This window comes from Octodon degus, unplaced genomic scaffold (genome assembly GCF_000260255.1).
Source record: "Octodon degus isolate 3935 unplaced genomic scaffold, OctDeg1.0 scaffold00070, whole genome shotgun sequence".
Taxonomy (NCBI): Eukaryota; Metazoa; Chordata; class Mammalia; order Rodentia; family Octodontidae; genus Octodon; species Octodon degus.
Window position 1 is genome coordinate 6,201,959 of NW_004524646.1, and position 19,436 is coordinate 6,221,394.

General features: G+C 53.0%; 1 protein-coding gene across 4 annotated transcripts in view; it reads right to left on the reverse strand.

Moving 5' to 3' along the window:
- Rin3 (Ras and Rab interactor 3) overlaps positions 1–18,087 on the reverse strand; it is a 133,528-nt gene extending 115,441 nt beyond the window's left edge. For 3 of the 4 annotated variants that reach the window (XM_023719653.1, XM_023719652.1, XM_012515583.2), the window contains exon 1: positions 18,064–18,087. In XM_023719653.1, coding sequence (XP_023575421.1) covers positions 18,064–18,087 — 24 coding nt within the window. Of the gene's footprint in view, positions 1–17,501; positions 17,774–18,063 lie in introns of those variants that run through there. The other variant, XM_023719651.1, reaches the window with a different exon arrangement.
- Positions 18,088–19,436: the final 1,349 nt, after the last annotated feature.

Sequence of the window (19,436 nt, forward strand, 5' to 3'; positions counted from 1 at the left end):
GGCGCAGGGTAGCAGGAAGCTCTCCACACACTCACCAGACCTGGGCTAGGACTGGGTCTGGGGGATCCCGGAAGTCGGCAGAAATTCCTACTCTCAAGTAGTTTTATAAGTCCTCTTTCATGAGCATCTTTAAGAGGTGTGATCAAAAATAAAGGTGAATGCTGCTGCCCAGAGCTCTCGAGCACAGAGGAAAGGAAGCTCGTAGAAGCACCATGGCGCATCCTTATTCATGATATTCCCTGAATATCCGTCACTGTGTGACTTCTTGTTCCTTCTTGGCCAAAATGACCATGAAAGGTGGACATTCCAAATAGATTCAAGACAGAGAGGCGGCCACAGCAGCGCACCTAAAGGCATTCATGAAAGAGTCTTCCTGGATGTCTATTTATAGTAGCAGAGCATACAGTTCATCTCACAAAGTTATCATTCCATCTTGCCACTATGATGAATGTTATCATTATATACATATATCTAAAATGTACATATATATATATGCGTAATGAAATTTTTTAGTGGGATTCGTAAAATATATCTTTTCCTATGATAAATTTAAAATTTAATTACTCCTACATATATATTGGTACATTTTAGATATATGTATATAATGGTAACATTCATCACAGTGGCAAGATGAAATGATAACTTCGTGAGATGAACTGTCTGCTCTGCTACTATAATACCACCCCTACCTCTTGCTACTGTGGTGAGCTCAAGTGTTGCGCATGGCTGTTGAAAATGCCACGTGACACTAATCATGTCTGGGTGACCGCTTTCTGTTTCTGCAGTAAACTCCACATAACAGCAAAAGGTGTTCTCTGAGCAGTCTCACCCCTTAGGCCAGAGAGATGGCTCAGTGGGACGAGCGCTCATGGCGTACGATATGTGCCACTCAGAAAGTACGAAACGTGTGGGACCAGGCTGGGGATGCTACCAGTGAGGCTTCCTGTCAGCAGCAGGCTGCTGGTAGCTCAGTTTTGGGAAAATCAGAACGACACATGGATTTTGGATGCTGCAGGAGCCATTCCCCTATGCCCTGTGCTGTTCAGGGGTCTCCCTTAGAGCAGTTAATATTTCTTTCAAATGTATTGACAATAAAGGTATAAATGAAAAAAGTAAGTGGCAAGAATGAGGGAATAATGTGTCAGAAGTGAAGGAGAGTATTTTGGGGGGGATAACTGGCAATATAGCTCATATTATAAAATCTTTTAATAAAAATTTAAACACTATTTTTCTTACATATTTAGTACAGGGTCTCACTACACAGATGGCACTCCTAGTGATCCTCCTGTTGCCAACCTCCCAAGCACTGGGACTGCAGGCGCGTGCCACCACGTCCAGTCTCAACTGCAGTCTCAGCGCACGCTGGGGGTGGAGCAAGCACAGCACAACAGGGATCAAACCCTGGCCCCTGCGCTCTGCCTCGGCAGGTGCTTTAATCCGCTGAGCTATCTGGTGGGCCCTAGACCCTATTTTTTTTTTTAATCACACCTCATGTGTATTGCTAAATTGAGCTCTGCACAAGCAGGTTGAGAGAACTCTCCTCTCCTATTTGGCTAAGGTCATACACGGCAGGTCAATTTCTTGCTACGTCCCACCTCCAAGAGATAGTTTAAAGTCAAAGCTTTATAAAGATGCTCAGCTGTGCAGAAATGGAACCAGAAGGGTGAAGGACAGCCCCGGCCCCGCGCTTGCTCTGGTCCCCGTGCGGGCACATCTACAAATGTTCTGATTCTGTTTTCCAGTGTTGGGCATATCTATAGATGTGTGCTCAGGCCCAACATAGAATAAGAGGTCAAGAAAAAAAAGTTAACAATTGAGTGGGTAGGAAATGTTAGTGGGAAACTGGCGACATTTAATCATGGCTGCCCTACTCAGAAAGCAATTTTAGAGTTCAACTTGATATTAACACTGAAATAATACACAGCCATTAAAAATGTTCCCCCAAAGCACTGTTACCACACCCAGCAAGGGTACCAGGGAGGACAGCCTTCATGGAGGGCTACTCAGCCAAGCTCTGACACAACTGCAAACACACACACCCTATGACCCCGTGGAGAGTTATCTTCACAAATACTGCTACACACCTGCCAAAGAACTCAGGGACAATGGTACCCCTTAGATTTGTGGGAAACAACCTAAATGTCTATCAGTTAGGACCAGGTCAATAAAAGGAAGATGGTGCAAAAGCAAGAAAGAGACAAAGAAGCTCTCTGGGTAATAATATAGCAAGAGTTCTGTGGTATGTGGTTAAGGGACAAAAGCCAAGTACAGAACAGTGTGTACACTATGCTCTCAGGTGCAAAAAAAAAAAAAAGAATAATTGTATTTTCATAGAAAGTTCTGGAGGAAGACAGAGGAAACTTGTAGTGTGGCAGGGCTATGAGTGAACGCATGGTGTTAGAGGTGAAAACAGTTTTGTTTTTCACTCTATGGTTTTCTTCATATATTTTTATTTTGAATTCTATGAACATATTACCCAGTCAAAGTAAATTAATAATGTTTCCAATGTGCTGTTTGCCATGTGCCATGTATTAAGTGCCTTCATGGGGTAACTATCTTAATCCTTCAAAAGAACACTAGCTGGGTGTGTAGCACGAGCCTGCAATCCTAGCTACTCAAGAGGCTAAGGCAGGAGGATTGCAAGTTTGAGGCCATCCTGGGCAAGTTAAGGAGACCCAGTCTCAAAGTGGAATCAAAAAGGGAAGGGTATGTAGCTCAGTGGCAGAGCACCTGCTAGCATGAGTGAGGCCCCTAGTTTCAACTCCCAGTGCTGTTTAAAAATAAAAAGGAACTCTGGAAGGTAATCCAGTTATCGCTCTCATTTTACAGTGGATGAAACTACGCTACAGAGAAGCTGAGAACATCCAAGTTGGGTTCTGCATCCCGACAGCCTTGAGTCTGTGTTCTTAATCCCTGCACCTAAGAGGGATTAAGGATCCTCCTGGAACCTGCTTGGGCTTTAAGGTTTGTTTTTTTTTTTTCTCCGAATGCCCTCGGGGTGGTTTGGCTGGCTCTAGTGTTGTGGGGATCGAACTACAGCAACCTGAGGCTGACAGCTTTGTGGAAGCAACCACTTAAACAACTGAGCTAAGGCCAGGCCCCTAGAGCTTTAAGATTAAACATCATACATACAACTCCCGGATAAAGGGCTAGAAGGGTGGAGCTTGTCCTTGGGGGAGGGGGCTTAATGGTACCAAGGTGTCAGTTCTACACAAACAGACCTATAAAAATCAGTGCAATCCCAATCAGAGCCCAATAGAGCCCAAAGGAGTGGCGAAGGAGGACACAGAGGGCAAAGGGCTGCAGACAGACCAGACATGCTTGAAGAAGGGGTAGCATTTTTCTCTGCAGGATGTCAAGACTTGCAGTGAAAAAAAAAAAAAAAAAAAAGACTTGCAGTGAAGGTACAGTGATTCCTACATAGTGCTATGCAGGAGTAGACCCATAGCTGAGTGGCACAGAATAGTTCAGAAACAGACCCACATACACACAGTCCCTTGATTTATTTTTTAAAATTATTATTATTATTATTATTATTAATGCATTTGGTACAGAGTCTCACTATGCAGCTCAGACTCATAGTGATCCTCCTGTTTTCAGCCTCCTCAGTGCTGTGATTACAGGTGCGTGCCACCATGCTCAGTCTTGGTGGCCAGCTCAGTGTGTCCAGGGGTGGGGCCAGCTGGGGATCGAACCCTGGTCCCTGCACTTGCCTAAGCAGGCGCTAAGTCTGCTGCGCTATCTTGCTGGCCCAGTCCCTTGATTTCTGAAGGTCACAGTAGAACACTGTGAGAAGGACAAACTTTTCAGTAAAAGGTGCTAGACAACTGCACGTCCGTGTGGGGGCTGTGGTAGGTTTTGCTGGCCTGCAGGCTAGCTGGTGCTGTCTGAGGGAACTCTGCAGTGATGGGAACACCGTGCGTCTAAACTGCTCAGTGCCGTGGCCATTCGTCACAGGGGGCTGCTGCACACTTGCAATGTGGTTAGTCTGACTGTTAGCTTCACTGTAGCCCATCTCTTCTCACTGTGAGACAGGGACTCCAGGTGTGCTATCTGGGGCCAGCTGCACACCACAGCCCCGTTTTTGCACATGGATCCGAGTCCCCACACACCAGGCTCAGCCCTTTCGGTGCACCTGGGCATCTGGAGTCCTCGGTCCCATGCCGCTTCCTTCTGCTGCCATCTCCTCCCCAGGGATGGATGAGGCTGGGAAAATCGGAGCAAGGGGGCTTGAGGCCTGGGCAGCACGTGGGGCTGTCCTCTGTCCCAACAGGCTACCCTTCTTCTAGGAGCACTAAGAGCACATAGCCGCCACACAAACCACAGGGACCCAGCCCGCTGCTTGCCCCATCATCTGGGGTCCAGGGGGGAAAAGGAAAGGAGACAGCACCCCATAGACACCCATGAGGTGGGGGCGGGGCACCACAGCTCGTGGCAGACACAACTCACTCTGGGAAAGGAGCCAGCTGCCTGCCTGTAGTCCCTGAGAGGGCCTTTCCACACCCACAAATGAGGCTGATAACAGGACTGACCAGTAGGGGTGTGGTAGGGACAAAAGAGACTAAGGCATCTCAAGGCTCACGAAGGCTTGGTTTATACAGTGATGGATGCAACTCCCCTCAGTGGCTCTGAGAAGGGCAGAAAACACTTTACCCAGAAAAAGCAGGATGTTTTCTAGCCTCTGCTACAGGGCTGCTGTGTGACCTTGGGCAGTGGCCCGCCCTCTGCGCTAGCCCTCTCTTCTCAGCAGTAAGATAACAGAAAGGCTATTGGCCTCCACTTACTTCATGTGGCTTCTGGCAGGGTAAAGATGACCACGGAGGTGCGAAGGGTGCACTGACCAGGTGAAGCCCCTCTACTAAACCGGCAGGGGGCTCAGAAAGCCACGCAGGCTCTGGACAGCTGCCCTTCTGCAGGTGCTGCCTGCATCGGGAGGATGCAGGTCCTTGTTCTGCACCCTGCAGGAAACTCCTGCAGCAGCCATGCTCCATCCGGCCCTGGTGACACTGAGTCACCCTGCAACCCCCCCCCCCCCCGCAGCTGTTGTCTCCCCTGCTGTGACATGTACACCCCAGGCTGACTGCAGAGCCGCTATTTCCTGGCTGGGAGCCACCTCCCACCCCTCCAAAAGCCAAGTGGGGGTTGCAGCCCTGGCCTTTAGGCTAGAACACCTTTAGGGTGTTTAGACTAGAACACCTTTAGGGTTCTAGTCTCTGTTAATGGATCAGCCAGGGTGATAGCTCAGTGGAATAAGTGCTTGCCTGGCAAGCACAAAGTACTGAGTTCAATCCCTGGTACCACCAAAAACAAACACACACAATCTATTAATGGACCTTTTTCTCTGCCCCTGAGGGACTGCAGGTGAAAGAGTGCCTCGTGGCAGGCACTAAGTCATGGCTGGTAAGCTCTGGAGGGAGGCAGAGGGAGCCAAAGACACTGGCCGCCACAACCTGGATATTGGTCCCCAGACATACAAGCTCAAACCTAACTCTCTGGTAACGGCACTAGCCAGCGGGGCTTTTAGAGGAAGTCAGGCCACAACGGTGGAGCCCTCATAAATGACAGTTTTAAATTTATTTATTTATTTGGTACAGGGGGCCTACCAGTTAGCTCGGTTGTTTAAGCACCTGCTTACGAAAACACAGTCAGGCGCACAATACCGGGGTTCGATCCCCAGCTCCACATGCCTTACCAGACCCGCCCTTATGGCAGCCTGAGACAGCCCCCCCGGCAAAGAAAAATCCTTATTTATTTGGTGCAAGGTCTTACTTACTACACAGGTGGGACTCATAGTGATCCTCCTGTCTCAGCCTCCCCAGCGCTGGGATTACAGGCGTGCGCCACTACCTCTAGTTTCAGGGGCTGGCGCAGCAGCACAGCATGCAGTTCTGGGGATCAAATTGCATCCTTGCACTTGCCAGGCAGTCGCTTAGACTACTGAGCTATCTCCCCAGCCCCACGAATGAGATTTATGCCCTGGCAAAGAGTCCCCCAGAGCGCCTCACTCTGTCTGCCCTGTGAGGACATGCTCAAGGTGCCCTTTTTTGTGAACTGGAAATGGGCCCTCCCCAGAGCCTGCTGGCACTGCTATCTGGGACTTCCCGGCCCCTAAAGCTGTGAGAAATAAAGTTCTACTCTTCCCAAGCTGCCCAGTCAGTAGTATTTTGTTAGAGCAGCCTGAGCTGACCAAGACCTTGCCTAACTGACTTGGGGGAAGTAGCGATCTGGGGGGCCACAGGGGATGTCCCACACACAGTGGGCTCATTGCACCCCTCCCCCAGGTACAAAGCACCTCTAGAGACTCCAGAACAGGGACTTTGGCGGCAAGTGCTGAGAGAAAGGGCTGGCAGGCAGCCTTGCACCTCTAAGCTCTCCACAGGGTCATTTGCACAAGACTGGGAAGAGGCAACAGAAGCCCCTCTAGGACCCAAGCAGCCCTGGGTGTGCAGGGGCAGCAGCCTCAGGGCCCCAGGGGTCAGCACAGGAGTCTAGGGCTTTGCCTCGTATTGCTGGGGGCTTCATCAGGTCACTCTGTTATTAGCCTAGCCTCAGGCCTGAAAATAAGGAAATGAGAAAACAGCCCCCAGCACAGCAGCCTGAAGTAAACAAAGGACCGGCACACCTCAGCGGCTTCATCCAGTCCCATCTGAGGCAAGAACTCTTGCTCTTTATTTGCCTTTGGCAGTCCACTCATGAACCCTCCCTGCAAGGAATTTTTCTATTAGGACCACAGAATAGGAAATACTGGCATGGACCACTGTCCTCAGACACCTGAACTTCACTGAGAAAAGACCAAGACCAGAGGGACAGAGTGCAACCCAAGACCTGGATGTTTTCCAGGGAGTCTAGAGATAAGGAAGGCTTTCTGAGCCCAGAGGCAACGGGTGGGGACTGGGTAGATTTCTGCACAAGACTGACATACAGATGTCATTATTTGAGGTAGGGAGGCCTCAGGGAGTTCTAAATTAGTGAATATAGAACCACTCACTGCTTGGCAGGGAACACAGGATGGGCTGCCCTGAGCCTCTGGGTCATCGGTCACCCATCTCCATGTTCTCCAGGTGCTTCTGTCCAAAGAGATTTCACTGAGAATCACTGCACGATTCACCCACACTGGACCCTGGCTGCAGCGCCCTAACTCCTGCCTGACCTGCGCAAGTCTGTCATGGCCGTCTTGTACTCAGAGCTCTAGACGACTCTGCAGACACTTCACATGGGTTTACCTGAAGCAGTGAAGTCACCAAGAAAAAGCACAAACAGGCAAAAACCACAGCCCAAAGCAGACCCTGACGGCCATGTGTTTGCAGGAAGGGAGCGGAGGTGGTGGGCTGAGCGAGGCTGCTCTGGCCTGGTGGTGACACAGACCTCCACAGCGCTGTGCAGATCCTTGGGGGGCTTTGAAAGTGCTGTGAGTACTGATTTGGGGGTTAGCTGTGAGGCAGATTAGCAAGCCAGAATCTTTAAACACCTGGAAATGTGCCCTTGTGGAGCTGGAAGCCAATCTGGATATGAGCCCTGTTCTCGGAGTGTGGCTCCTCCTCAGCCATGGGGGACCTCAGGGCCTGTACCCCACTGCTCCCCAGAGACAGGCCAGGTGTCAGCTCACTACCACCTTCAGCGCTGAGGCCACCACTGCCACCTCACTCCTGTCAGAGGCAGAGGGGTGGAGAGGGAAGGGGCGAAGGGCATTGGTGGCAGCTGCAGGGGGGCCTCCACCAGACCCCAAATGTGAGGGCCTCCAAAGAGGTGCTCATCTGGGCCTCCCTCCTCATGGCAGAGCTGATCATGAGACCCAGTGGAGCTGCGTGGGCCTTCAAGTCACCCACTGCCACCACTGGGGCTGGCACACAGTGGCACTGAGCCTCCACATAGTCATGGGGGAGGCAGTGATGAGAGAGGGCAGGGAGCCAGACTGGACAGGGCCCTGGCCTCCCTGTTCCCAGTTGTGGACATGACCCATGGTCCACAAGAGACACTATAAACTGCAGAGTCTGGGAAGACCACGGAGAATAGTTGACATTTGCAGAACATCTTCTAAACATCTGACTCTTCCAGCTCTTCATGTGGTTTAACTCATGCTGCACAGCCAGGACTCAGTGAGTTAGACATGACTATGAACTCCCCCACTTTACAGATGAGGAAACTGAGGCCAGGACTGAACAGGAGCCCTGCTTACACTGTTCCACCTCTCAAACCCACATGACCATACAGTCACACTGAGCCACAATGCCCACCCTCCTTAGGGGGAGGAAGGGCAGGCCTCATGGTGCACACCCAGCCCACAACACAGAGCTGTGCGCTCTTCCTTGGAGGGCCATGCAGCGAGCCGCTTCTCTGTCCTGCTGTTGAAACCTGGTGCAGTATCAGCAGCACCCTGGGAACGGGGGCAGGGAGCTGATCCACAGCTTGACGAGTGAGGTGGGTAATGACTGGCTACCTTTGTCAGAATGCACAGTAAGGCCCACTGCGACAAAGAAGTCTACTCTACGTCAGTTATAATTCATAGGTAGGATTGTGTCCCCCAAACTGTTCTAACTTCTCAGACCTCAGAATGTGACCTTACTTGAAAATAGGGTCCTTGTGGGTCCAAGTAGTTCAGCAGCGATCATGATAGAGCAAGGCTGGCCCTAAACCTGATCTCACTGTTGCCCAAATAAGAAGAGGACGAGACAGGCACAAAGGAGAAGCCGGCCAGGCGACCAGGCGACCACAGAGACCGAGAGGAGAGGCATACAGCTACAAACCCAGCAGTGGGGCCAAGACAGGCAGGAAGGACCTGGAACAGGCTCGGAGCGCAGCCTTCTGCCCCTGAGCTGCGAGAACCAGTTTGCTTTAAGCAGCCTCGTTTGTGACCCGTTGTTACAGCAGCCCGGGAAACCAACCCACAGCTCGATTTAAAAGGTGGGGGCAGCTTGTCACCCACCCTGCTTCTAAAAAGGGCTCCAGATGGTAGTATTGCTTCTAAAGACCCAGACTTTCTATTGTTATTTGTATTTACAACTCCCTGGGAGTGTCACTGTCGCCCTCCCAGTGTCGTCACCCCATGATCAGAAGGCAGGGGTGTGGGGGAAGGTAGTGTGGCAATTCAAAGGCAACATGTGGCACTTGGTCTTAGTCTCAGAGCTACTAAGTCGAGGGCCAGGCCTGTGGTCTTCAGCGCTCTGATAAATAAAAGTCAAAGTCTTCTCATGCAGCTGAGTGGGACCCCTTTCCTACACCCCTCACGTACAGCAGCATTTCTCCGCCACATCAGGCTCGCCAGGGCTCTGTACACTCGGCCTGCCCTGATGTCCCACCCAGGGCTGTTCCCTACCTGAATATCCTGAAATTGGTAGGGCCCAATTTCAGTGGCTGAAATCCTACTTGTTCTACAAAACCCGATCTAAATGCCGCCTCAGCCAGGGAGTCCATCCGGCTCATCATAGCCAAGGATAATCTTGACACTTTGCACACCGTTTCCTAGACTTTCATTGTGCTTACATGTAACTTGTTTTCATTAGTAGATGTTATGGCTTGGATCTAGACATCCTTCCGAAGCCTCATGCTATTAGCTGTGGGGCTTTTTTAGGGGTGGCAGAATTAAGAATATATGAATAATTCATGGTGCAATGCTAGGATTAATGGTAGGGGATTACTAAATCAGTTCGCTGGTTGGTTTGGCATTTCCCTAGTCTCAGCATCCTGAATACAGTATAAGGGACTAAAGAGGCTTATTTTGTCTCTTGTTGCTTTGCTACCTTCTGCCCACCATGAACTACTTCTGGTCTGTGTTGCTACACTGCCTTGGAGCCAGCTGATTATGGACTGAAACCTCTACAAACTGTGAGCCAAAAAAACCATTTCCCCTTTGACTCTGGGTACTGGATATTTTGTCTCAGCAACGACAAAAGTAACTAAGGAAGAATCATAGATAAGCTGGAAACCCCTCATTATTTAAATGTTCAGTAAGTGGAAGGGTGGAAGGATGGATGGATGGATGAATGGATGAATGGATGCCATATGCATGCATGAATGAAAAGATGTATGTGGATGGACGGATGTTGATGGATGGATGGATGGATGCTGAATGCATGGATGATGGAAGTATGTATGTAGGAGGTGTAGGTGGATGGATGGATGGATAGATGATGAGTGGATAGATGGATAAATATGGATGGATGGACAGATAGATGGATGCTAAACGCATGAATGAATGGCCAGATGTATGTAGAGGGTGTCGGTGGATGGATGGATGATGAGTGGATGGATGGATGGGTGGATGATGGATGGATGGACAGGTGGATGGATGCTGAATGCATGAATGGATGGAAGGAAGTATGTGGGGGTGTAGGTGAATGGATGGACAGATGGATGGGTGGATAGATGGGTGGTGAATATATGAAGAGGGGAATGTATGTCTAGAAGGGCAGCAGGATGGGTAAGGATGTATAAAGGATTCACTGAAAGATGAATGCCTGCATATATATGAGATGGTTGTTCTGTCAATAATGTCCACAACAGAAAAGTGCAAGCATAATCGGTGCCATCAAGTGCCATCAACCAAGGCTAAGTCCTTGCTTTGGCTGTGACATCCTAGGGAAATGTACATAATCCCTCCTGACACTGACTAAGTTAAGCCCACAGGACTTGGAGACTGGGGAAAGAGGTCTCAGTGAATTCTTTCTTCACAGCTTGGCCTACAGTCTGAGACCATCAGACTGTGAATTCAGATGCAAAGTCCCTGTTTCAAAACCCTGTCCTGGGAAGGTGAAGAGCATGCTCAATGAGTGATCCCTGGGGGGCGCGCAGAAGATGGGTGGGCTCGTCTGCTGCCCCTTGTGCTGCCCCACCTTCCTTCCAGTTGTCCCATGCTCCTCGCCTGCCAGTCTTTCAGAAAAAAGGCTCCCATTTCTGTCTTGGGCACCTGCTGTTGATTGTCATCTCCTAACTTAGGAAATAAAAAGTTATTGGCTTTGCTACAGATTCCACAGCAACTAGTAGGATGGAGATCGCCTTCCCAGGGGGAGCTGCCCTGCCCGAGGGCCCTCATGTCCCCACTCCTACCTCTCTCCCTCCCAGGCTCAGGGCCATGTCACAGGCCCCGGTCCCCAGGCGAGAGGCTGCCAGCCCTGCTCCAGCAGCCGGCGCATCACCCCTGTGACTCGGCCTCAGTGAGCGCCACTGCCACAAATACGAACAAGTCTTGGCCACAGTCTCTTCCTGGCCACTTCTCCGAACAAGGAGCCACTATTTTCTAGCCAGCTGGGTCGTTCTGTCAAAGGCAAACAGGTTCCCTGGGGGTCGTTAGCAAGACAGGATGAAGGGTTCTGTGGCCACATTCAGCGCTCCAGGCCAAGTGCCGATTGTGCCTTGCTTGAGGCAGCCCCTTTCCTGCTGGAGTCCCCCAAGGGAGCTGCGCCTGAGCAGAGATCACAGTGCTTCTGACGCTTCCCTAAAATGCCAAAGCTGTGACCGCCACACAGACATGGGGTCTGTAAGGCCCTCCCTGCTGCCTGGAGGACACCAGGCTGAGGGCTGGACTCCTGCACAGCCACCAGCCCTCTGCTCTCGTCCAAGGGCGTGCTTGATCTCACTGGGTCACACTGTGGAGGTGGGAGGTACCCAGCGTCACTGTCACCCTTCCTGCACAGGAACGCCTATGTGGCCGTGAGAGAGCCAGTGAGAGGCTGCAGCCTGGCTGGCTCCTTCCCTCAGCCTGAGCACCCACCTCCTTCCATCCTTCTCCAACCACAACAGGGTGGCCTTCGTGGGACCATACCTTTAGTCTCCCGATGGTGGTCTGCCACCTCCACAGCCCCACAGGGGACCACGCTCAGGAAGCACCAGTCAGCCTGATGGCTCCTGCCTGAGGGAAGCCTTCACCATACACCCAGGAAGCAGTGGCTTTGACCCTAAGTGCCCCAAACCAAGGGTTTTTTCTAAAATATTGCCCGCACCACCACTGCAGTGAAAAAGCATTTCCTCCCAGGCTGCGACCCAGAGCGCTCTTTTCCGGGTCTCCATTTCCTAGGAAAACGCACCTGCACAGGCTGTGTCCACTCAGCCAGCAGGAAGAAGTGGGGCCTGGTCTGCAGCTCACGCTTCCACCCTGAACCCCGACACTGCCCGAGGGTCCCGCTTCTGCTGCCTGTGTGCCAGGAATCCAGAGGAGCAACAGAGGTCGGGCCTCGAGCTCCCTTCTCACGGGGGACAGTGAGGTCAAAAGCCGGGGATCCTTGCTTTCTGGACAAAGAATCCCCAAGACCAGCAGGACCCCACAGAACCTCCCAGCCCTGCTGATGTCCTGCTACATGCAGGACTTATGTATCTTCCAAATCAAGAGAGGCCAGTTCTGCTCAGAAAAGGACAGTGAGGTGGCCCTGGTGTGTGCGTGTGTGCACGTGCACACTCACACACACATGTGCACACACTCACACATGTACCTACAAACCTGCATTGGGCCCTGCTGCTCCAGCCAGGCAAGGTCTCTATTAGCTGCAGATCCAGCTTATGTGACTCCCTCTGGCTGGGGACACAATCTCCAGTCACAATTCCAAACCACTGCTCCTCCTCCCAGGCTCTCTCCAAGAAGCACAGGGGGCACAGCTGGGAAGACTTCTGGGGACAGAAGGCTAAGCAGGGTCCCCACTCACACTGGGGGAGGCGTGCTAGCCTTGGGGGCGTCAAAGGCTGATGCGGAAGGGAGTCACTGGGCTCTCCACCTCCATCCGGGGCTACCTCCACTGGGGGATCTGTCCAAGTACTCCCCAAAGTTTGGCTGCCTCAGACACGAAGGAGAAGCCTGCTCAGAGATCTTTAGAATCTTCTTCAGCTTCGTACCCCCCAAGCATTTGCTGAGTGACAGCTATGCTCAGGACACAGTATATGAAAATAAAAGGCCTGGCTCCTCTTGGTGCAAGCGCCTAATCTAACCAGAAAGGCATGCTATTAAAGAGGTTTTGGTTTCTCTAAAGCTGCTAGGTAAAAAACAAAGCAAAACTGATTCATGTAAAAAAAAAGGAATCTCAGTGAGTAGAAATGGGGTGCCGTCCTTTGTAGGCACCTGTCCCTCAGGGCTCAGTCAGTGGTACACTCCTACAAGCTCAGCTACTGGGAAGGCTAACACAGGAGGATCACAAGCTCCAGGCCAGTCTGGGCAATTTAGCATAAAACTGTCTCAAAATAGAAACCAAAAGGGCAGGGGATGTAGCTCAGTGGTCAGTACTCGCCCCGCGCAGGCAGGGCCCCGAATCTCTCCCCAATACCTCCCCTCCACATCCCCCAACCCCTAGAAAAGAGAGCGGATAGAGCCCAGGCCCAGAGGACCTCCACCAGCAGAGGTGTGTGACAAGTTCTGCCTGTGGGGAGGACAGCAAAGGAGAAGCTGTGGTTGCTCTCTGCAGGGTGGGAAGGGGCAAAATGACAGGGCTTCCTTAACAGAACAGCATGCGGCTCAGGGTGACCAGGGACTGCAGAGGACACACAGCCTAAGAAGAAGACTTCTGTCTCTTTTAGTAAGGGCCCAGGCCTGAGAGGCCCCCAACTCTATCCCTGTCAGAAGAACCATGTCACCAAGAGGCACCTTCTAGGGCGGCAGGGCTGGATCAACACTAGAAAATTCATGACAGTTGTGCTTTTCTCTTGAGCCACACTCTTGGGCAGGAGCACGTGCAACTTCCTGGGTCTCAGCATCAACAGCACGTTCGGGGTAACAGTTTCGTCCATCGGAAGTTCTAGCATTGTCATCAGATTGGCACTAATAACTACCCAAAGCACGATGACTCATGGTCCCCACTCCCTTCTAAGAGGAACCTCCTCATGGGGGGCACCTAGTAAGGGGCAGACAGGAAGTTAAGGGGCTTTTCTGGGTCAGTGCCTTCACACTGGGACTCTTTTTGGGTACAGAAGTTCCCCTAAGTCCCTAGAGTAGCCAGGGGACCCCAAAGGTGGGGTTCTACGTGCAGCCCCTAACATGCCTGGTCCTCTCCTTCCCTTCCCCATTACTGCCTGCTTGTTTGTCACTGTCTAGGTGAGACAAAGTGAGGAGATGACTCACTCACTGTGACAAGAGGAATGGTGGAAAGTTCCAGGGGGAAGGAGCTATGATTGTCACTTATTTGTCACTTGTCTCTGCCCAGGCCCTATGGCTGGGCGGCACTGCAGTCAGCTGAGAATCCTTTCACACAGAGGCCCGGATGGCCTCCCTCAAACAGCTGGGAGAGACCAATTCCTGGTGGGATTCCATTCTGATTTCTATATTTTGGGTTAAAATATAGGGGCTTAGTGACCATTGAACAGGGACCCAGGTCGAGGACAGGCGACCATCAAGTGGGGCATGGGAGTGAGGCTCAGGAGAGACAGAGGCAGAGGGGGTAAAGGTGCTGAGACTCCTCCAGTCCCCCACATCCCCAGCTGCCTCTCAGGGGAGGTACTGGGACTTCTTAAGGCCTGGGAGCACAGGTTTGTGCTGGCACTGGAGAGGGAACCCTCACTGTTGTGGCCAGAATCTTTGTTGGGGGTAGAGGAAGCTGGGTGTCCAGGCTGAGTGACAGCCAGGACCACCTCGGAGCATCAGCTCTGGAAAGCACAGGAGTCCAGGTCAAGGGTACAGCTGCAGCTGTGAACTCGCGCCCTGAATCCATCCCTGGAAGGGCGCCCCAACTCCTGGTCTGGAGCCTGGAGTGGTTGAGGGGCTCCTGTCAAGGGCTTTTGGCAGGACCCCCAAGCTAAGGTGACTAGAGGTCCACACTTTTCCTTTCTAGGTCTCTGTTTTCTTTGTTAAATTGTTCCAGGAGTGGAATTCTCTTTCAAACAAAATTATAAGCAAGTCCTCAGTGCAGCAAACCTATGAAAACACACTGGGTCTGCTCATGTGGTGCGCAGATGGGCTGCCTGCCAGCACCCCCAGATCTGGAAGCGACAGCTCAAGTGGGCAGGAGGAGACGGAGTTCTCAGATGACTCCTCTGCGCAGCTTGGCACCTGTCCTCTGAAGCACTGGCCCCTTGGTCTCAGCCTCCCTGGAGTCAGTCTCACCCTGCTTCTCTCCAGTTCACCTCTCCAGTCTGTCAGCTGATCGTACGGCTCTCCCCTCTGCCTCCTCTGCCACTGCAGGGGCTCCCGCAGGTATCTGCTTCTATCTCTGCCCACCTACTACCTGTCCCGCTTCTGTGCAAATGCAGATGCCTCCTGTGGGTGGCACTGGCCAGCTCGGTGCAGTCACCAAAACCTTTCCAGCCATGGTCTGCATCCCATCTCCCCAGCCTTGCAGCTTCTACAGCCAACCCCATCTCCCCCAACTTCCTTTTGCTTCCCCACATCCTTCTAGCCTCTGACAAATGCCCTTTCCTCACAGGGACCTCCTTCAATCACCTGTCCCGAGTGCTCTCTGGGTTCCCGACACCTCCTACCTCATCTCTGTCTCTTCTCCAGGAGTGCCTCAGCTGCAAGGAGGCAGGGCCTTGCTATAATGCTGGGCCCCCGTGTCCCACAGGACAGACCACTGGTTGGTGGATGTGCAGTCCTGAAGCATGGGAGAAAAGGCACTGGTGCCCAGTATATGAGGCAGCCTGTCCACATTTTCTCTCTCCCCAGCCAACAAGAAACAGGCTTGGCTGTCAAGAGCCTCAGCTGCCCACTCCAGGGCCAACACTCCAGGGACACCGTCCTGGCCCCTTGGGGCACGTAAGAGGCACTTCCTAGCTCTGAGCTGCAAGACAGAAAGGAAGAGGCTCTGGAACCACAGGGCAATAAACACACTTCACACTCAGGACCCAGCCTGGGTGCTTTGAGGGCCTAGGGGTGGTTCGGGGCATGGGAAGGCAAGAAGAGTCTGGGCCTTGCAACACCTTGCACGTGCACCCCAGGAAGGAGATGCTCACTACAACCTGTCCAACCCCAAAGGGACTCTAAAACCCTGCAGTGTTTAAGCAGCAAAGCGAGACTCACAGAGTGCTTAGGATGTACCAGGCCGGAGATGGTGCATTACTCCTGTGCCACCTGTGACAGCTACCTCTGACGCATCCAGCCCACAGAACAATCCCAGGAAGGAGCCCCAGTGTACTGACAGGCAGCGTCCCCTTACTTGTCCAAAGTGACGGCTGGACAAAAGGAGGGGTCACACCCAACAAAGGATGACAAAGGTTATAATAACTATTAAGGGGTTCCCCAGGGTAAGATGCGGAAGTCTTTCTACAAATTTAATCCTTAATACAACTTATAAGGTGGAGTTACTATTACTGAGTCTCATTTTATAGGTAAGTAAACTAAGGTGCAGAGTGATTAAATAACTGGTTCAGTAGTGAACAAAGGAGGGTAAGAGGAAGGGTAGGTCAGGCTGGGTCATTCCTGGGGAAAATGGGAAGCTGGTGAGGTCAGGGCCCAGCCTCTCTCACCTTCCCTTCCTTCCGGAGAACCCCTCCTTGCCTGCTATGCCCTGCAAATTTAGCCTGGAGGTCCCCTCCCCCTGGGAATTCCCACTTCCTCCTATGGGATGGCATTTGTCTCTGAGGAGATCAGTTCCAAGGAAAAGCATCCAGCCTCCAGTTTCCAGCTGAGGCTGCAATGGAAAGTTAGAGAGGGTGGAGAGAGGTGTCTGGAGGGTCCCTCCAAGCCGCTCCCAGTGCCCCACTCCAGTCTGGAGGCTGCACAAGATCTGCCCAAGGATCAGCCCAGCGATTAGCCCAACTCTCCTGTTTACAGGGCAGAGACCAGGTCACATAGCTGGGCCAGGCAGCGACAGAGCATGGCTCATGAAACAGACCCACGACTTTCACACCCCAAAACCAGGGAAGGGTTCACAGGGCAAAGCGCTGAGGAGCTTGAGTGCTGGGAACTGGAAAGGACAGAAAACTGGACACTTCCCTTAAGGAAGCTGGCTTCTACCGCTTTATGCCCTCCAAACTGCATCCTCTCCCAGGGACCACGCAAGGCTGTGTACCCTGGACCCTCTCAGAGCACCAGGCTGGGCAAAGGCCGGTCAAAGGTCACGGTCCACAGCCAGGCCCTCCCTCAATGGAATGGGGGAGGGGACCCTGATGGGACTTCGCCCAGAGGTGGGGGTCAGCTGTTGGGGTCTGGGATCATCGGGTTCCCCACCCCACGCCCGGCAGAGCCTTGGGCGCAGGCAGTGCTGTAGGTCAGCGGGTCCGAGCCCTAGCTGCAACCAACCAAAGTTCAAGCCAGGAAGGAACCAGAGGAGACAGCTGCGTCTACACAGACACCGGGCTCTGACAGGTAGAGACGCTGTCCCTCGAAACCCCACCGCCCAGCCGCGGAAAGTGTGCGCTGGTTTTCCAAAGAGCGGAGTCGGTGTTCAAAAGTTTCTCCAACTCCTAGATCACTGAAGAGTTCCCAGGGCGCCCCCACCCCCGCAGAGCCCGGGTCCCGCCCTGGCCGCGGCTGGACCCGGCTTGCATTCAGCCTGACCGTCCTCTTCCCCGGGGTCCAGAAGCCGGGGGACCCGCCCCGAGCGCCGGGAGACCGGGGCGTGCAGCCACGGGAGGGGACTCCGGCGCCGACTTACCCCGCGGGGTCCCCGCGCGCTGGCGCCCCTGCCCGTCGGATCATGCCGCCGGCCGCTCGGGTCTCTGCTCCGCGGGGCTCAGGCGCGCGGCGTGGACCGCAGAGCCCCGGGAGCCCGCATGGCGCTGCGGCTGCCCTAGGAGGGGCCGGGGGCGCCGTCGCCAGCCCCGCGCCGAGTGCGGACTCCGCCGCCGCGCAGGGCGCTCGCTCCCTGCCACTTCCTGTATCGCCGCGAGCGGGGCTTTCAGGAAGAGGCTGGCCTTGGTGGTCAAGGGATTTTTTTGTCAAGAGCCATTTGGCGGCGGCTCGCGGCCCAGAGCTCCCCGAGGTACGAGGTACGTACGCGGAAGCCGGCCGTGGCCCCCGACAGGGCCCAGGCGTGCGACCCGGTGCCGCCTCCGCGGGCGGGGGCTCCGCAGAGGGAAACTTGGAGCCAAGTCTCCGCTCGGTGCGGGAGCCAGGTGGGTTTGGTCCGGCTGGAAGCCATGGCCTGCCTCAACCCTAGGGAGCTCAGAAAAATGCCCCAAGAGCAGTCCAGACCTGAGTCTCCGACCGCGCCTCACATCTCTGACAGGTGACAACGCCATATCCTCTTGGATGCCTCAAGAGGACGATGATCTCACCACTTAACAAGGCTGTTTGTCTCTCTATCAAGCCTGACATCGAATTCACCTGTGCTGGGTGCTGCACCTAGATGGAAGGCAGTGGGTGAAAGCCAGCGAGGTCACACAACTACAGATAACATGCACAGCAATCCTGAGAGGACAGGGGGCTCCTCCTCTAAGTACCCAGGCACTTAACAGTGTCAAGCCCCCTGTCCCCTCAGCATGTTTCAAAGTGATTGTGTAGTGTTGGTCCCTACGTGGCAACCTCAACCTAGTGCAAAGTTTCTCGGTTTAGACACTAGGAATAGCAGGGGCCACACTGGGTTTTGTCCCTCGGCCCCACTGTGCACTGTGGGCCTCTTGACCCCATCCTTGGCCCCGCCCACTGGTCTTACATCTTCGTGTCATAGATAAGAAGACTGAGACCAAGAGGAAGGAAGCACCTTGCTCAAGGTCACACAGCAAGCAGAGGCAGGCAGACCAAAGCCCAGTACTCTGGGGAGTGCACCGCCAGGCCCCTTTGCCCTGCACGCCTTGGCCAGGCTGCTCTCACTCTAAGGTCCCTGTCATTCCTGGAATTTCCCATAGGAGCCCTTCAGAAGTTAGAGAGGAAAGAATTTGCGTGTGAGCACACATCCAAAGTCACGCCTCCTGGCAGGAATGTGAAATGCTGCCAAGCCACTCTGGGGAAGGCTAGCAGGTCCTTAAAGCAGGACCTAGTTACCTGGTGAGGCAGCAGCTCCACTCCAAGGAATATCACTAAGAGAAGCAAAAACACTTCCACACAAAAGCTGGTGTATCACTGTTTGTATCAGCCTTCCTCATCATGGCCCAGAGGGGCAGCAACCCCAGGTCCCTGAGCTGGCAGGGGATAAGCACAGTGCAGTACATTCATGCACAGGTGGTCATTCAGCAGCGAAAGGGAGTGAAGCCCCAAGAGATGCTTGTTGTTACACGGATGAACCATGAAAGCATGTGTAGCCGAAGGCACCAGTCACGAAGAACCTCATTCCATTTACATGAAGTGTTCGGAACAGGCGAATTCACAGAGGCAGAAAGCCAATTGGTGGCTGCCAAGAACCCTGGAGCACAGCATGGGGATGCCTGGTCATAGTTACAGGGTTTCTGTTGGGGGTGATGCAAATGTTCTCAATTGATTGTGGTGATCCCTGCACAGCTCTGTGGCTGTACTTAAAACCATGGAATTATACGCTTTAGCTGGGTGAATTATGTGGCATGGGAATGGTATCCCAATAAAGCTATTGTTTTAAGAAAAGGCACAAAAAATGTATGGCCCGCGGGGAGGCCACCCTGACTGCTGCAGCCCATAC